Source organism: Colias croceus, chromosome 15 (genome assembly GCF_905220415.1).
Source record: "Colias croceus chromosome 15, ilColCroc2.1".
Classification (NCBI taxonomy): domain Eukaryota; kingdom Metazoa; phylum Arthropoda; class Insecta; order Lepidoptera; family Pieridae; genus Colias; species Colias croceus.
In genome coordinates, this window is record NC_059551.1 from 7,815,005 (window position 1) to 7,832,158 (window position 17,154).

Consider the following 17,154-nt stretch of genomic DNA (forward strand, 5'->3'; position numbering starts at 1 on the left):
CTAGATTTCTTTTAGATCGAAGAAGCACAATCGTCAAAATACACAAATATAAATAGCACACCGCTGAGAAAATCAGTTTCTATAAAGAAGAACCGGCAAGAAACACGTGGTATTAACTCTGTGATTGAAAACACAAAATCATTGAATGTGTTTTGGGCGAATCTCTATGTACCCACACCCCTATTCATTTGCGAGAAAAAAAAAGAATCTTTCAATGTCACATGTCAATTGGATTTTTAGTTTGTTTACGAAAAAAAATCCTAAAATAAAAAAATGATCCATGAGGTTTTAATAAAATAATACATATTTCAATTTCTCATTAATTAATAATTAATGTTTGTCGTTTATAGTATTTACAGTGTAAAAGATAATTATATAGTTTTAATAACAATGACATAAACATGTGAATATGTGAATGCTTCGACAATGAAGCTGTATTATAAGGCTTTAAGTTAATAAAATGAATTGGAGTCTTTAAAACTGTAATTTATAAAGCAAAACAATGGCCAACTACCAACTTATAGATTTTGCAACTGGCCTCAAGTCTCGGATTTTCGAGACGAGGCACAAAGCCATTCGTGAGCTCTTGCATTTCGTGCGAACTGAACTAAGAGAAATGTCCCAAGAGACTCTTACTCAAGTGCTCGATGATTTCAATCAGCAAATACATATTCTGACTTCTAGTTATGATAACAATGAAAAGAAAGCTGGTATCCTGACAATAGGTATTATAATCTGTATTATATTTATCTGCATTTAATAGGATAAAATCTTTCATAGATTACTATTAATCTATTAGAATAATATTAATATTATTAAACAAATTTAACATTTAAATGTTAGAAATAAATAAATGAAATGTCTATACCCAATAATGTGAAATATGCAGTATTTTTGGATTAAAGAATGTTATGTGTTACAAATAATAAGAGTTAAAAATTTATACTATGACTGAATTTTACATTTAATTATGTGCCTTTAAATGAAATGAAAATGAATCTTCTCATCCCCTCTATTTTACAATCCACTGTATTTTTCTGCTTGAAAATATAATATTTTCAGCTTCCATATTTTAATATTGAATATTGTACTTCTATAACTCATTGCAATAGAAATGTTATTAACTCATGTCATTAAAAAAAGCTAATAGATTGATTGAACAATTTTTTCTTATTTCAGTTTGTCTAATAAGTGGTGATACAGAACTAAATAAAGCAAGAGTGTCTCGATATGCACATTACTTGCGTAACATCTTTCCTACAAATGACATCGGTATTCTGGAGTTGGCAGCAAAAACTATGGGTCGCATTACTGTATCACTTGGTATTAAGAGAGGTGAATATGTAGAGAATGAAATAAAACGAGCCTACGAATGGCTCGCTGAAGAGAGAAGCGAGGCAAAGAGATTTTCTGCTTGCTTTATTTTACGAGAACTCGCCATCACTATGCCTTCATACTTCTATCAACATATCAATGGATTCTTCAATCACATAAGAATTGCATTACGAGATCCTAAGGAACAGATAAGAGAAGTAGCTGCTAAAGCATTGAGGGCTGCGTTTGTGGTTACATCACAGAGGGAAGTTCCAGCTCAGTATAAAAGAGCACATTGGTACATTCAGTGTTATGAAGAAGCCACATCTTCATTCAGTGATCATTCAATCAGGGATAGAGGTTTGAGCAGAGATGACAATGTTCATGGAGCATTGCTAATATTGAATGAACTGTTGCGTTGTTCTAACTCCACTTGGGAGAAGAAATACACGGATTTGATGCAAAAACTTGATGCAGAACAAGATGTGCTAGATGAAATGTCATCTTTAAATCCTAAGGTGCAATGTGCCTGGAATTACCAGAATTATCCAGGAGACAAGAGCCAGACGCCTATTATTCTGGAATCAAGTATTTGTAGGCAGTTAATTACTGAGAAATATGATAAAATGTCTAGTGGTATGTATTACATTTTTAAACTTGTAATTCTGCAAAATATAAAGTATTTTGAATTAAATTATTTTGTGGGTAGTTGTGATTTTATCCATGTTTGTTATATATGTCCATAATAATATAATAGTCCATAATAGTTGCATTAAGATTATGTCATCATAAAATATATCCATTTGAAATGTTCAATGAGTGTTTTCTTAAATAATTGTGAATTCTAAGTACATTTCAATAATATTAGAGAAAAAATATTACAAATTACAATTATGGTTTCTATATTATTTCTAGATATAATGGCTCAGCAAATATCAAGATCACACAATGTACATCAGATGCTCCTGTTAATCATACCAAGACTTGCAGCATTCAATCGTGAAGCATTTGCTAAAAAGCACTTGAAATCAACAATAAACCATCTTATTACATTTCTCTGTGGCAGGGAAAAGGAGAGAGCCATGGCTTTCACAACACTCGGTCTTATATGTGTAGCTGTTGAGGATGACATTCAGCAGTATCTAAACAGAATTATAGAAATTATCAAAACCACTTTACCAATGAAAGATGCCAAAAAGAGAAATGGGATTGACACTCCACTACTGAAATGTGTTACATTATTAGGCTTTGCAATGAAGGAAAGTATTGCAAATGAGCTTAAGGACCTATTAGATCCAATGTGTGCTACAGGTTTAAGCCCACAGTTGACAACATGCTTTAAAGAGCTCAGTCAAAATGTGCCTTCATTGAAAAAGGAAATTACAAATAGACTTCTTAACATGCTCTCTTTGATATTGCGAAAGAAACCCTATACCTCCAGTGACAGTAATAATGAATCGCAAATCGCGTATTCATTATCAACTCTCTTGGTTTTGGAGCCAAACGATACCGCGAAATTGGTTCTAGCGTTACGGACTCTAGCCACATTCGACTTTGAATGGAATAATACACTCATGTCCTTTATTAGGAGGTGCACAGATCATTATCTGCAAAGTGAACAGCATGAAGTCAGATTGGAATCTGTTAAAACTATTGCGAAGTTATTGGTAAAGGCGGTGGAACGATGTTCGCAAACGAACTCGCGAACATTAAATATTTTAGTGGACGAGACTCTGGGCAAACTCCTTGCGATCGGCAGATCTGATTTCGATCATGAAATTCGTTACAAAGTGCTTGAAGTATTCACCAATCCCATTTATGATAAATATCTGGCTACAGAAGAACATTTGAATTGCCTGTTCATATCCGTCAATGATTCAAACAGCGATGTTGGAGAATTAGCATTATGCGTTATTGGGCGATTGAGTAACATGAATCCCAGCTATACTACACCGATTTTACGGCAATTATTCGTTCAAATTTTACTTGAGCTGCAATACTCTGAATCGGCTCGCAATAAAGAACAATCGCTTAGAATGGTGAATAACATAATAACAAATGCGCCGAGAATTACGAGACAATTCGTTGATACAATTCTTAAGATACTGGTACCCAAATTAAAAGAAGAAGGTAGCAATGCTGTAATGGTTTCAATAATATTAAAAGCCATTGGTGATTTAGCAGAAGTAAATGGTGGTGGAACAGCTTTGAAGGAATGGTTACCAGAATTGATAACAATACAACTTGAAATTCTTTCTGATCCAAATCAGCCAGAGAAAAGAAGTGTTGCGTTATGGTCATTTGGCCAAGTGATTAGTGCAGTTGGGCACGTTATCACACCATACATGGAACATCCCAATCTAATGGATATGCTCCTAAATATTCTGAAAACTGAGCATAATAGTAGGGACAGAAGGGAGACTATTCGCATTTTAGGACTTTTGGGAGCCCTAGATCCCTATCAACACCGCGTCAATCAAGGCTTAATAGATTTCCAAACTATTTCAACATTGATTGCCATTCCTGAAACAACTGCAACTGTGGATAATTTTGATGCCAATGTTAGTGAAATGTTTGTTAACATGTCACCAATAGTTTTGGACGAGTTTTATCCAGCCATTGCTGTTACTTCTCTAATGCGTATACTTCGCGATCCCCTTTTGGCGCAACATCATACAAGTGTTGTACATTCTGTTACTTTTATTTTTCAAACATTGGGCATCAAATGCGTCCCATACATTTCTCGTGTTACACCAAGTCTTCTGTATGTGATTCGGAACACAGATAATAATAACTTCCGCGAGTTTTTATTTACGCAACTTGCCCAGTTAATATCCGTTGTAAAAATACACATACGCGCTTATTTAGAAGACATCTTGGATTTAATCCGCGAGTATTGGACACCAGAAAGTCAGCTACAACCAACACTCATCTTACTGGTTGAACACATAACAGTTGCAATTGGTGCAGAATTTAAAGTCTACCTTAGAAAAATCCTCCCCAATATACTACGTGTGTTGAGATATGATAAGAGCAAAGATAGGTTCTTAACAGAAAAACTATTAATAGCTATTCAGAAATTCGAAAATAATCTCGATGATGTCCTTTTGGCTGTAGTGCCGGCGATTACAGCACTATTCGATGGTAGAAATATACCAACACACATATCTAAATTGGCTATGGAAACGATTGAGCATTTGTCTATCTATTTGTACTTAAAGCCATATTCAGCGGTCCTGATACAAGGGCTTGTGAGGGTGTTGGATAATAATCCAACTTTACGACAAACAGCAATGAATACTCTTTGTGCGTTGATCGTACAATTTGGTCGTGAGTATATAGATTACATAAATTCAGTTGATAGGATAATCACGAAACATAAAATACAATGTCCTAACTACACTGTGCTGGTATCAAGATTGCAAGTGGTTTCGACATTAGCATCTGATGACGACTATTTGGACGAAACTAGGTCGAGACTACGGAATCAAAAGACCGATGTTAGTATAGAATTATGTCAACATTAAAATTAATTTTGTTTTAAATTTTTTTTAATATATTTGTTTTTATATGATATTTTCTCTTTTAGGTTGTTACCACAGATACACAGAACATCCAAAAGTTAGTTCTAAATGTGCAAAATTTGAAAAAGTGTTGGTCAGTAAATAATGTTATATCGAAAGACGATTGGTTAGAATGGTTACGACAGTTCAGTCTCGGCCTATTAACTGAATCGAACAGTCCAGCTATAAGGTAAGATTATAAAAGGAGGGGGAGGAATATTTTGCGTAATGTATCATTGAAGTGAATTAAATAACTAAATTATCATGTTATTTTCAGGGCATGTGCTAGTCTAGCTCAAAATTATTCTCAACTGGCTAGCGACATATTTAACGCAGCATTCATGTCTTGTTGGACGGAGTTGGCTGAACAGCCGCGTACAGAACTTGTTTTTGCGCTTGAAAGAGCTCTCACAGTTCCCGACGCGCCAGAAATATCACTTGCTGTACTAAACTTGGCAGAGTTTTTGGAACACTGCGATAAAGGCGCTTTGCCTATCTCTATTAAATTGCTCGGCGATACGGCGATTACTTGTCGGGCGTACGCTAAAGCACTGTACTATAAGGTAATAAAAAAAAAAACTTACAATATTACATGCATTATCGTCTCAATGCTTTTCGTAAATTTTTTATTTAATTGAATTTATCTTGGCAGGAAGAAGAATATAGACGAAATCCAACAACACAGGTTGTGGAAGCTCTAATTCACATTAATAATAAATTGCAACAAAAAGAATCAGCCAATGGACTACTTGAAAAAGTTATAATGCAGAAAAAGAATGGAGACTGCACACTAAATGTTCACGTGCGATGGTATGAAAAGCTGCATAATTGGGAACAGGCATTAGATCTGTATAATAAAAAGCTTGAAGTAGAACCACAGGATACTGAGTCTAAATTAGGAATGATGCGATGCTTAGAAGCCATGGGTGAATGGCGAAAGATTTACACCATAAATGCTGATCAGTGGGAAAATATGGAAGAGGACATGCAAAAGAAATCTGCTAAGATTGCAGCTGCCGCGTCATGGGGTTTACAGGAATGGGATTCTATGAAAAAGTATGTTAAATTCGTGCCAGAAGACACCTTGGATGGGGAATTTTACAGAGCTGTCCTAGCAATTCATGAAGGATCCTGGTCTGAGTCGAGACATTACATAGATTCAGCTAGAACTATATTGGACAGTGAAATGTCAGCAGTCATTGGCGAAAGTTACCAGAGATCGTATGGCGCTCTTGTCAATGCACAGCTTTTAACAGAATTGGAAGAAGTCATGACGTACAAACTAGTTGAAGAAAGAAGGAGTACAATTCATAAAATGTGGTCGACTAGACTTCAAGGAGGACAGCGTTTGGTCGAAGATTGGAGAAAAATGTTGCAAATTCGAAGCCTAGTAACTTCACCTTTGGAAGAATTCCAAACGTGGCTTAAATTTGCTTCCTTGTGTCGAAAATCTGGGTCTGTGAATCAAGCTCATAAAATCATACTATCGATCTTGGGTGCAGACCCAGTAACAAATCCAGAAGTGTTATTACGAACACAAGATCCAAGAGTAATTCTTGCGTACAGTAAAAACCTTTGGGATGCTGGCAACAAGCGGTACGCGTATGAAGTGTTACAACGCTTCGTGGATAATACAGAAGGAGAAAATGAGGAGCAATGTAGATTACTCGCTCGTTGTCATTTAAAACTCGGTTCTTGGTGTGAATCTCTACAGGAAATTAACGAGCTATCAATTCCGGAAATACTAAGAAACTTTGCTGCGGCAACTCTTCTAGCTCCCGAATGGTACAAAGCATGCCACGCGTGGGCCTGTATGAATTTCGAAACTGTTTTGTTTTATAAACAACAAGATAATTTATCGGAGAGCAGTGTGGCTGGTGGGTCAGGGGATAAAAAAGTATCAAGGCCTGAATTTATCAATACTTATACAATTCCTGCGATTGAAGGCTTCTTCAAGTCTATAAGCTTGTCAAATGGAAATTCATTACAAGACACGTTGCGGCTCCTCACTTTATGGTTCGATCACGGACATCACACAGCCATTTATGACGCTCTCTTCGAAGGCATAAGGCAGATAGACGTAAAGATATGGCTGCAAGTGATACCGCAGTTGATTGCTCGGATTGATTCACCCAGGAGTCTGGTGGCCAAATTGGTGCACATTTTATTGATAGACATCGGAAAGTTGCATCCCCAAGCGTTAGTCTATCCTCTTACGGTAGCAACAAAATCTTCTTTTGTAACACGAAAAAATGCAGCGAATTACATCCTTAAAACCATGTGTACACACTCACAGACTTTAGTCAGCGAAGCTGCTATTATTTCTGAAGAATTGATTAAGATTGCTATGTTGTGGCATGATCAAGTTTACACCGCATTGGAAGACGCATCAAGGTATGACTAGCATAACTAGCCTTTTCATTTTATCCGTATATAACTAGGTGAAACAACATTATTTGATTGTTTTTTTTTCAGGTTATACTTTAGTGACAAAGACTATAGAGGTATGTTTAGAACGTTGGATAAAATGCATGCAATGTTGGACAGACCACCAGAAACATTAAAGGAAGTTTCGTTCTTACAAATGTATGGGAGAGATTTACAAGAAGCTCAGCGTTGGTGTGAACTTTATAAGGTAACGCCGCTTTTAAGAGTTAAATTTATTGTATAATAAAATAAATAATACTACAGCGTAAAAAATGGATTTATTACTTTTGTATTCTTTAAAAAAAAACATTATTCGTCGTCGAACCTGAAGCGAGACTAATTTTTTTATATTTTCAAAGTATTTATAACACTACATAGTATTTATAAAACAAAGTCGCTTTCTCTGTCCCTATACTACGTATGCTCAAATCTTAAAATCTACGCAACGGATTGTGATGCGGCTTTTTTAATAGATATACAGGGTTACAGGAAAAGTCGATGTAGATCCGTTAAGGGCATGTAGTACACATCATTTCTGAATGATTTCACTAAATAACCTCCCATCCTAAACTTAACCGTTTTCGAGATATTCGAGTTTTAATTTTTTTTATGAAAATGCCCAATTTTTCGGCTATTCAATTGAATATTTTGAATTTTTTTGACTCTTATGATTATTTTTTTGGTTTTTTACATGAAGAATGAGATGCTTAATTACCTCAATGACTAAAATTGCACGTAAGTTAACTAAATAGGTCATTGTAGACGATCGAAACTTAAGAAAATAAGTACAAATTATAAAAATATATTTTTCTTTTCTGGATATCTCAAAAAATTATTATGGCACTTGCTCTGCAGATGTGCTTAAAAACATCTACATTTTATCAGCTATCCAACGAGGTATAACAACCTATTGTATTGAAACTCATAGAAAAAAACACAGTTGAAAAGGTTCAGGTAGTAGGTCTAACGGGTCCCTCGGCTATTGTCCTTCAAGTTAATCCGGTGCGTGTGAGCGAGAAAACTTACGATTTATGCAGATGAGAGTGAGAAAAATAATGTGCAAAAACAAGTTTGGGGATACAACATGCCCATTGTTTTGTATTTGGTCGTTTGTTGGCTTGCCATCCATTTTAGTCTGCTCATGCGATTCGTCCATGGTAGATGCGAATTATTGTGCTTTCGGATTCCCACACGACTTATGTGTGTGACTTAGGTGACCTACTAATGATCTCCCATTACAATTACTGCGGGACATGTGGTTTCAACATGATGGCTGCTCTGCTCATTTCAGAAGAAGCGTTAGGGAATGGTTGGACACGTAACTATCCTAACAAATAGATTGGACGAGGTTGGCCTTTACCCTGGCCACCCAGATGTCCCGACCTGACCCCATTGATTTTTATGTATGGGGGCACATGAAGAGCCTCGTTTACAGTGAGCCCAACCCCATATCGTTAGTGGAAGTTCTCAAAGAAAGGTTGCTGCTTGTGTGCTGTTGAAATGCTGCTAACGACATAAGAAGAACATTAACCACATGGTGTAGTGAAAAGTGGACTACGTGAAGGAATGAGAAAATGTGTGCGAAATAAAGGTGGACACGTAGAACATGAGCTATAAAATTTTATTCAAAAACATTAGGTGAATAAATGTTATTTTGAACTGATTTATTGTTTCATTTAGCTCACTACAATCACCGACGATCTGTACGCCAACTATGAGTTGAGCGTGAGTGACTTTGTATGCCAACTAGCGTTAACAACGCACCGATTACGTTATTTTCCAAACAATAGCCAGTAACTAGTCACTTACGCTCAAGTAATAGTTGGCGTACGGTCATTATTTGTACGATCGACGATGTGAACAAAAAAAAATGCTATAAAACTGAATGATCTCCTAGGTCAGGATAGCGGGATATCGATGGATGCATGAAGGTTGTACCTAGCCGAGGGAGGCCTATGTTCAATAGTGGAAGCCAGTAGGCTGAAATGATGATGCTGAACTTAAGTCAAATTAATAAGATTAAATAAGGGCTATTTATTCTGACTGCCATGTAGCCTTAGAAACTAAGTTTCACCTTTGAGGTTAATAAATACCCTAGAGTGTTATACCTCGTTGGATAGCTGATAAAATGTAGATGTTTTTAAGCATATCTGCAGAGCAAGTGCCATAATAATTTTTTGAGATATCCAGAAAAGAAAAATATATTTTTATAATTTGTACTTATTTTCTTAAGTTTCGATCGTCTACTATGACCTATTTAGTTAACTTACGTGCAATTTTAGTCATTGAGGTAATTAAGCATCTCATTCTTCATGTAAAAAACCAAAAAAATAATCATAAGAGTCAAAAAAATTCAAAATATTCAATTGAATAGCCGAAAAATTGGGCATTTTCATAAAAAAAATTAAAACTCGAATATCTCGAAAACGGTTAAGTTTAGGATGGGAGGTTATTTAGTGAAATCATTCAGAAATGATATGTACTACATGCCCTTAACGGATCTACATCGACTTTACCTGTAACCCTGTATAGAGTGATTCAAGAGGTAGGTTTTAGTATATAATTTATTAACTTTTAGACAAAGCGAGCGAAGCCGCGGGCGGAAAGCTAGTATATTTATAAATTATATTTATTGCTATACATAGAAATAAAATCTATGTGTTATGCCAGGAAACAAACGAGGACCGTTACTTGAACGAAGCGTGGGATCTATACTGCCACGTGGTGCGTCGTATCGGTGCGCAGTTCCGCTCGCACACGTCGCTCGAGCTGCAGTACGTCAGCAAGCGGCTGCATACTTGTACTGACTTGGAGCTCGCTGTGCCGGGCTCGTATGTGCCCAACGAGAAGATTATAAGAATATCGCATATTAAGAGCCATTTGCAGGTTAGATTTTTTGTAGATTTAGGTTATGTGTGGTGAATTTTCAAAATATTTTTTGTCAATTCAATTGTTCTTGATATCAAACAAAAAAAAACTCAGCTTTATGTTATTAGCATCGCTATAAAACCTTTACTTCCACTTGCATGAGAAGTAAGAGAAAAAATGTTAATTATTTTTTTTGTTAAAACAAATCATGCATATTTCGTTTAAACAGGTAATAAAATCAAAGCAGCGGCCGCGTCGGCTCACAATCCAAGGTTCGGACGGGCGACAGTACATGTTCCTGCTCAAGGGACACGAGGACCTGAGACAGGACGAGCGAGTGATGCAACTGTTCGGTCTCGTCAATACTCTGCTACAAGCTGACTCCAATACTTACCGACATGATCTGGCCATACAGAGATATGCTGTTGTTCCTCTGTCACCTAACTCTGGTCTTATTGGTTGGGTGCCGCAATGTGATACGCTATATAATCTTATAAGTGACTATAGGGATAAGAAGTCGAACAAAATGGCGCTGAACACGGAACAGCAAATTATGCTGCGGATGTCGTCGGACTATCAGAAGCTGCTGTTGAAGCATAAGGTGAGTTTCATGGATTCATTATTGTTGTTGAAAAACGTTTCAAGAGATCTATTATATTACTTCTTACGAAAAAAAAAATCTCTATTTCATTGTTAAAGTACAATGTCACAAAATTACTCGTATCGGTCTTTATTACAATAAATATGTAATCGTAATTGAAAAAATTTAAGCTCGTTCTAACAAAACGAAATAATATTTATTTTACATACTACTCTGTCAAGAAAGTACCGGGAAAATATCAAAAATACACAAAAATTTTGTTATTCATCCAAATTTATTTTATCGCCTTCAAAGTATGCTCCTTCAGAAACTATACACTTACGTCAACGAATAATCCAATCATCAAAACATTTTTTAAACGCTGATTCCGAAATGGAGTTCAGTTCTCGCCGCGAATTCTCCTTTATGTCTTCTACCGATTGAAAACGGGTGCCACGAAGTGGTAATTTGAGTTTAGGAAAAAGAAAGTAGTCGGCTGGAGCCATATCTGGTGAATACGGTGGTTGCTCGATGGTATTTGTTGAGTGTTTGGACAAAAATTCGTTCACAATGATGGCTTTGTGCGAAGGCGCATTGTCGTGATGCAATATCCAAGAATTTTCTTTCCACAAAACTGGCCTGTTTCGTCTAATTTGTTCTCTTAAACGCCGCATAACGCTCAAATAATATACTTTATTTACCGTTTGACCTTCCGGCAAGAATTCCGAGTGCACAACACCGCGATAGTCAAAGAAAACAGTCAACATGACCTTGACTTGTGATCGACTTTGACGTGGTTTTTTTGGTTTTGGTTCAGTTGGAAGACGCCATTCCGAAGCTTGTTGACTAGTTTGCATGTCAAACTCGTAAACCCACGTCTCGTCACCAGTAACAATGCGTTTCATGAATGTTGGGTAGGTATTGACTCGTTCTAGCATGTCCTCAGCGACTCTCATGCGATTGAGTTTTTGAAGAAAATTCAGGTCTTTTGGGACTAGCCGTGCGGCAACACGTTTCATACTCAAATGATTACTTAAAATGGTACGGATCGACTCGTGAGATACAGAAAGATTGGCGGCCATCTCTCTCAAACTTGCATGAGGATTTTCAGTCACTATTTCCTTCACTTTTGCAATGTTAACTTCAGTTGCAGACGTTGATGGCCTACCAGAGCGAGGCAAATCTTCCATCACATCTCGACCATTTTTGAACGCTTTGTACCACTCATAAGCACGTGTTTTTGATAAAGTCGATTCACCATATGCCTTCTGTAACATTTTCAGTGTCTCCGAACACGAAATTCCATTGGCGATGCAAAATTTAAGACAAACTCTTTGTTCCATGTTTTTGTCCATTATGAAATTCGCAATACACGCGTAGATATTATAAAACTAAAAACAGCACTGTTTTTAATTTAAATGACAGATGCTACTCAAACTCCGCGCCAAAATGGAAAACAGTTGTACCAACCTAACTGCAACAAAAAAAACAAAAATTTGAATTTGGAACCATAAACAAATCATTCATTCCCGATACTTTGTTGACTGAATGTATTATTTCGTTTTGGAAATCTTTGGGGGAGGCCTATGTCCTGCAGTGGACGTCTTGAAAGGCTGGAATGATGATGATGATGATATTATTACAATAAATTAAATAAAAATGAGTTCATTCAATTTTATGCCCGTCGTTACAATTTTGTTGTTATTTTTCAATACAACTTACAAATTATACAAACAGAACTGTATTCAATGTTATACATATTGCCCCGACCGACCTAGCGAAAGTCGCGGGTTCCAATCCCGTTTTTATCTATGCTTAAAATTTTTTTAATATCAAAAATCAAAATCAAATATGTGGTGATTAACTTTATCATCTTTTCCTATTTTACCTTGCGTTAACTATTTTTCATTTGTCAAATATTTTAAAAATTGTAGTATAAAAATATAATGATATTTTTAACTTTCATTTCGAAAACCAGGTGGAAGTATTCGAATACACACTATCCCAGACACCAGGGAACGATTTAGCCAGGCTCTTATGGCTAAAGAGTCCTTCAGCAGAAGCGTGGTTCGAGCGTAGAACGAACTACACGCGGTCTCTAGCGGTCATGTCCATGGTGGGGTACATACTGGGGCTCGGGGACAGACATCCGTCGAATATAATGTTACATAGAGTCACTGGGAAAGTCCTGCACATTGACTTCGGAGACTGCTTCGAAGTGACGCAGACTAGAGAGAGGTTCCCGGAAAAGATTCCGTTTAGACTGACCAGGATGCTCATTAATGCAATGGAGGTTAGTGTTATTTATGATCTTTACTTATGGTAGTTTTTGTATAGTATGTATATACTTAAGTTGGTGTGTAGTTGTAGTTTTCCGAATAATGATAAGAGCGCAAAAATTAACAAGATGCAATGGCATGTTCTTAGTTATCTGTCGTTTATAAGTTTTATAATTTCATAAATAATTAATAGCTAACATTCGAACGTGTCTCTTATCTCTACACAAAACAATATGATAAATGCTAATATTGTGTAATAGTAACTATTGTCTATTTTGTTGTAAATACTGTACAGCTCACGGCTCAAAGGATTCACATTAATTAAGATAACAAACCTCTGAGCAGGTTACATGTATTTAAATCTTGTTTATATAAAGATTATTATACCACTAAAATCATTATAGTGTGTTTTTAAAGAAACTTGTCAAAATTATTCAAAGGTTTTTGTGGGACAAGTGACGCATTTACACACACCTGAAGAGCTTAAATTTTACGTTTAAATACTATGGTGACTTTACCGTTCATAATATATAAAAGTACGTATGGTATGAAATGAAAAAACAAATTGACAGTGTGCTCCCAGTACATATATTTCTCATTTATTATGATCGAAAATACATATCTTAATATATATAAATCTCGTGTCACAATGTTTGTCCTCAATGGACTCCTAAACCACTTAACCGATTATAATAAAATTCGCACACCATGTGCAGTTCGATCCAACTTGAGAGATAGGATAGTTTAAATCTCAAATCTTTTTAGAGAAAGCGGGCGAAGCCGCGGGCGGTAAGCTAGTATGTATATATAAACTGTTGTATTATATTTTCCCACAGGTAACCGGTATTGAGGGAACGTATCGTTTCACGTGCGAATCGGTAATGCACGTGCTCCACAAGCATAGAGACAGCGTAATGGCGGTGCTAGAGGCGTTTGTCTATGACCCGCTGCTCAACTGGCGGCTCATAGACAACGACAAACATTCTCTAACCGAATCCACGTTTTCTTCTGATATGGACATCTCATATTCCCTTCCGAGCAGAAGTCGGAATCAACTACATTACGAATCTTTGGAAATGCCACCAGAATCGAACCTTAATAAGCGAGCTCTTGCCATATTAAACAGAATTAGAGATAAACTAACAGGAAGAGACTTTCCGAATATAGAAGCGGTTGTCAGTGTCCCGAAGCAGGTCGACTTGTTGATAAAGATCGCTACCAATAATGAGAACTTATGCCAGTGTTACATAGGCTGGTGTCCATTTTGGTAGTTTATTTCTGGTCATATTATGTAAGTTAAAGATATTTGTAGAGGCATTTATGTTTAAAATATAAGATTTTTATGACGATAGTATTATTTCGCTCTAATTAATTTATAGATTGACTATTATTTAAACTTCTCGCAATTGTTTTGTTGATTGATGATAAAGTGAATGCCATTTACCTACACTTAGCCTTGAGTTAATAGTACTTTTACTACCTGTAACCTGTCTTTATACTGGTAAATGTACTTTATTACTCTTTACAATAGCCCATTATTTTTCCTTTTGCTAGTAATAGAATTTATGTTACAGTAGGGAACATTTTACCTTATCGTGTCCATTTACAACGGCATTTAAATATTTTATTACGTATTTACTTCACAAAGCTGTATTTGTTAATAGAAGTCGGTTTTAATGATATGATGATAGCATTGACATGTAACTCGATACCTTTATAACTAAATCTTATAGTCTGTAGGGAAAGTCCTTATTTAATTATAGCTTTATGAAGCACTTTTAACTGTCTCTACGGGTTAAATTTTTAAATAATTGTGTGTAAATACCTAATATATAGCTATGTATTGTTATATCTTAATAAAGACAATATGCGAAAAACGTTGTTTATATTTCCTTCATATATCACAATATCACCTTTTACGAAATAACATTATCTTCCTTAAAACTGACGAACGAAAGCGGTAAAATTTCTGACAATTTTGTGCACAGAACTTTGTCCATAGTCGGTTTGCTTAAATATATTTCAATGTCACCGTCGCTCCCACGGAATTCACTAAGAGCCTGTCTGCACACACCACACGGGGCTGTGTATGAATCCTGCTGATGAGCCACCACTGCTATAGTCTTAAACTTTAAATAACCGTCACACACAGCTTTTGGAATCGCTGCTCGCTCTGCACAAATGGAAGGTGTCATAGTAGAATTCTCTATATTACATCCGGAGTAAACCTTCGAATCTTCTTCCGTAATTAACGCCGCGCCCACGGCGAAATTTGAATACGGACAGTACGCCCTTTTCCGTATTTCAACTGCTTCCCGAATTAAATTTTGTACAGTGTCACCTGAAAGCCAAAGTTGATAATAAATTATTATCGTAAATATAATATTAATATGGTATACTTAGCCAATTTGTACATCATTTTGTAAATAACAAAATAACGCAGTAATTTAAATAATATTAGTTAGATAATATACAATTTTCCGAGACCAAACCTAGCAGGCAGATTTTCAGAATATTTGATTAGGTATACATATTACTATAAACTCATGTAGATAATTTGTTTGAATCATGAAACCTAGCAACTGTTTGGGTGTTACGAGGTGAATTAATTATTTTAATCTCGATTAACGATAAGAATATTTACTTATCATTCTTTTTATTATAATGATATTAACACAGGAAAGTTAAACTTAGGATATATAAAAAGAGTTTACGTCTTTTAATATTAAAACAAATACAGGAATTATAATTATTATCCTTAATAGAGTTTAACATAATGCATTTCAGTCTCTTCTATTTACTTTCAATGATATTGAGGTCGTCCCAAACAAAAATAGCTTTCATTTTCCTCGCTAAATTCATAAAACGTAACATCGCAAAGGCATTAAAATTCTATTATATCATATCTGAACCTATTTCTTAATAATTTACTATTCTAAATTAAATAAAAAACACTTACTTAAAGAGCTAAAGTCTCGTACGGTAAAAGAGTTCACTTGCGTATTTGACATCGTGTATCGATGTAAAATACGAAATGCAGTAGGATCGTCCGACGTTGAGAACGGTCGTCGGCATACTGATTACGATAGATTAAAGCTAACCATCGTTGATTAGATACAATGTTTTTGATTGAATGGGCCTATTACATTTGAAAACATATCAATTATATGTATTGTTTATGGTGAACTTTACTCATAAGATCTTTTGGGTTCAAAAACTGCAGATTCGACCTCGTGGATTTGTATTTAAAGCTTAAAAAATTCTCTACCTCGATCGTCAAGTTACGGTGCTATAATACAAAATATTCAATGTCTATATACGTACTATTTACTTAACTCTACTTTACTATACAAAATATTTTTTTTTCAAATGCATGCTTTGACTTAGACAAAAAAGGAATCGAATAAGACTTTATTAGGCTTAACGACCTTCTGCAGTTAAGAAATGAAAACCTTTCACTAGCTAAAATAGTGCTTACAAAGGGTCATGGTATATGTATGTTCTATTCAAGGTACATAATTTATACTATTTATTCTGTTGTAGGTACGGGTTAGTTCAATTATTATTATTATGACCCATACTGATAAAATCGCACTTCGGATCATCTCTAGGTATATAATATTATTATGGGGGTAGGCAATAAGGGAAGAGTTACTTAGAAATAAAACATTTGGTACAAATAAACCAATTTATATTTATTATGCTAGAACTATATACATTGAAAAAAGTAGCACGATATTTGTTTACCAATTAGTTACTAATTATATGTAGTATGGCTTATGAATACAACAAAAACAACGAATCCTTAAATATATAATTATATTAACTGCTAACCTTTAGTTATAAGTAGAAATATAAGTAATTTAAACAAAAACTATCGTCACAGTTCTTTAAGATCTTAAACAGAAACAGAATGAGAAATTTCACCTTTCATCTTATACAATATATTTAATAATTTGAAGCCAATTATTAATATTATACAATGGATAAATAACATAATAGAATTTTATTCTATGGATTATTCAAATTATTTGTAACTACGCAACAACACTAGTGCTTCTGAAGGCTTTTCAAAATGATTTCTTTTACACATTTATTATTATGAGTATATAATAATTTAAAA

General features: G+C 35.2%; 2 protein-coding genes across 2 annotated transcripts; one reads left to right on the plus strand and one right to left on the minus strand.

Moving 5' to 3' along the window:
• The first annotated feature begins 279 nt into the window (after positions 1 to 279).
• Positions 280 to 14,908, plus strand: LOC123697675 (serine/threonine-protein kinase Tor-like). Its single transcript, XM_045644188.1, has 11 exons — positions 280 to 725; positions 1,180 to 1,950; positions 2,230 to 4,814; positions 4,904 to 5,067; positions 5,155 to 5,440; positions 5,530 to 7,271; positions 7,353 to 7,512; positions 9,975 to 10,190; positions 10,402 to 10,773; positions 12,731 to 13,045; positions 13,868 to 14,908. Exons 1-11 carry the CDS (start codon positions 503 to 505, stop codon positions 14,300 to 14,302), a joined length of 7,269 nt encoding a protein of 2,422 aa, XP_045500144.1. The 5' UTR covers positions 280 to 502; the 3' UTR covers positions 14,303 to 14,908.
• On the minus strand, positions 14,900 to 16,181 carry LOC123697676 (cytidine deaminase-like). Its single transcript, XM_045644190.1, has 2 exons — positions 15,991 to 16,181; positions 14,900 to 15,372 (listed from the first exon to the last, which is right to left on the minus strand). Exons 1-2 carry the CDS (start codon positions 16,040 to 16,042, stop codon positions 14,948 to 14,950), a joined length of 477 nt encoding a protein of 158 aa, XP_045500146.1. The 5' UTR covers positions 16,043 to 16,181; the 3' UTR covers positions 14,900 to 14,947.
• Positions 16,182 to 17,154: the final 973 nt, after the last annotated feature.

Bases quoted from the DNA above. Each gene is read 5' to 3' on its own strand.
- LOC123697676 (XM_045644190.1), bottom strand. From the start codon at position 16,042: ATGTCAAATACGCAAGTGAACTCTTTTACCGTACGAGACTTTAGCTCT. The intron at 15,373-15,990 runs GTAAGTGTTTTT...TTTGGCTTTCAG, and splicing joins ACGAGACTTTAGCTCTTTAA to GTGACACTGTACAAAATTTA.
- LOC123697675 (XM_045644188.1), top strand. From the start codon at position 503: ATGGCCAACTACCAACTTATAGATTTTGCAACTGGCCTCAAGTCTCGG. The intron at 726-1,179 runs GTATTATAATCT...TTCTTATTTCAG, and splicing joins AGCTGGTATCCTGACAATAG to TTTGTCTAATAAGTGGTGAT. The intron at 10,191-10,401 runs GTTAGATTTTTT...TCGTTTAAACAG, and splicing joins ATATTAAGAGCCATTTGCAG to GTAATAAAATCAAAGCAGCG.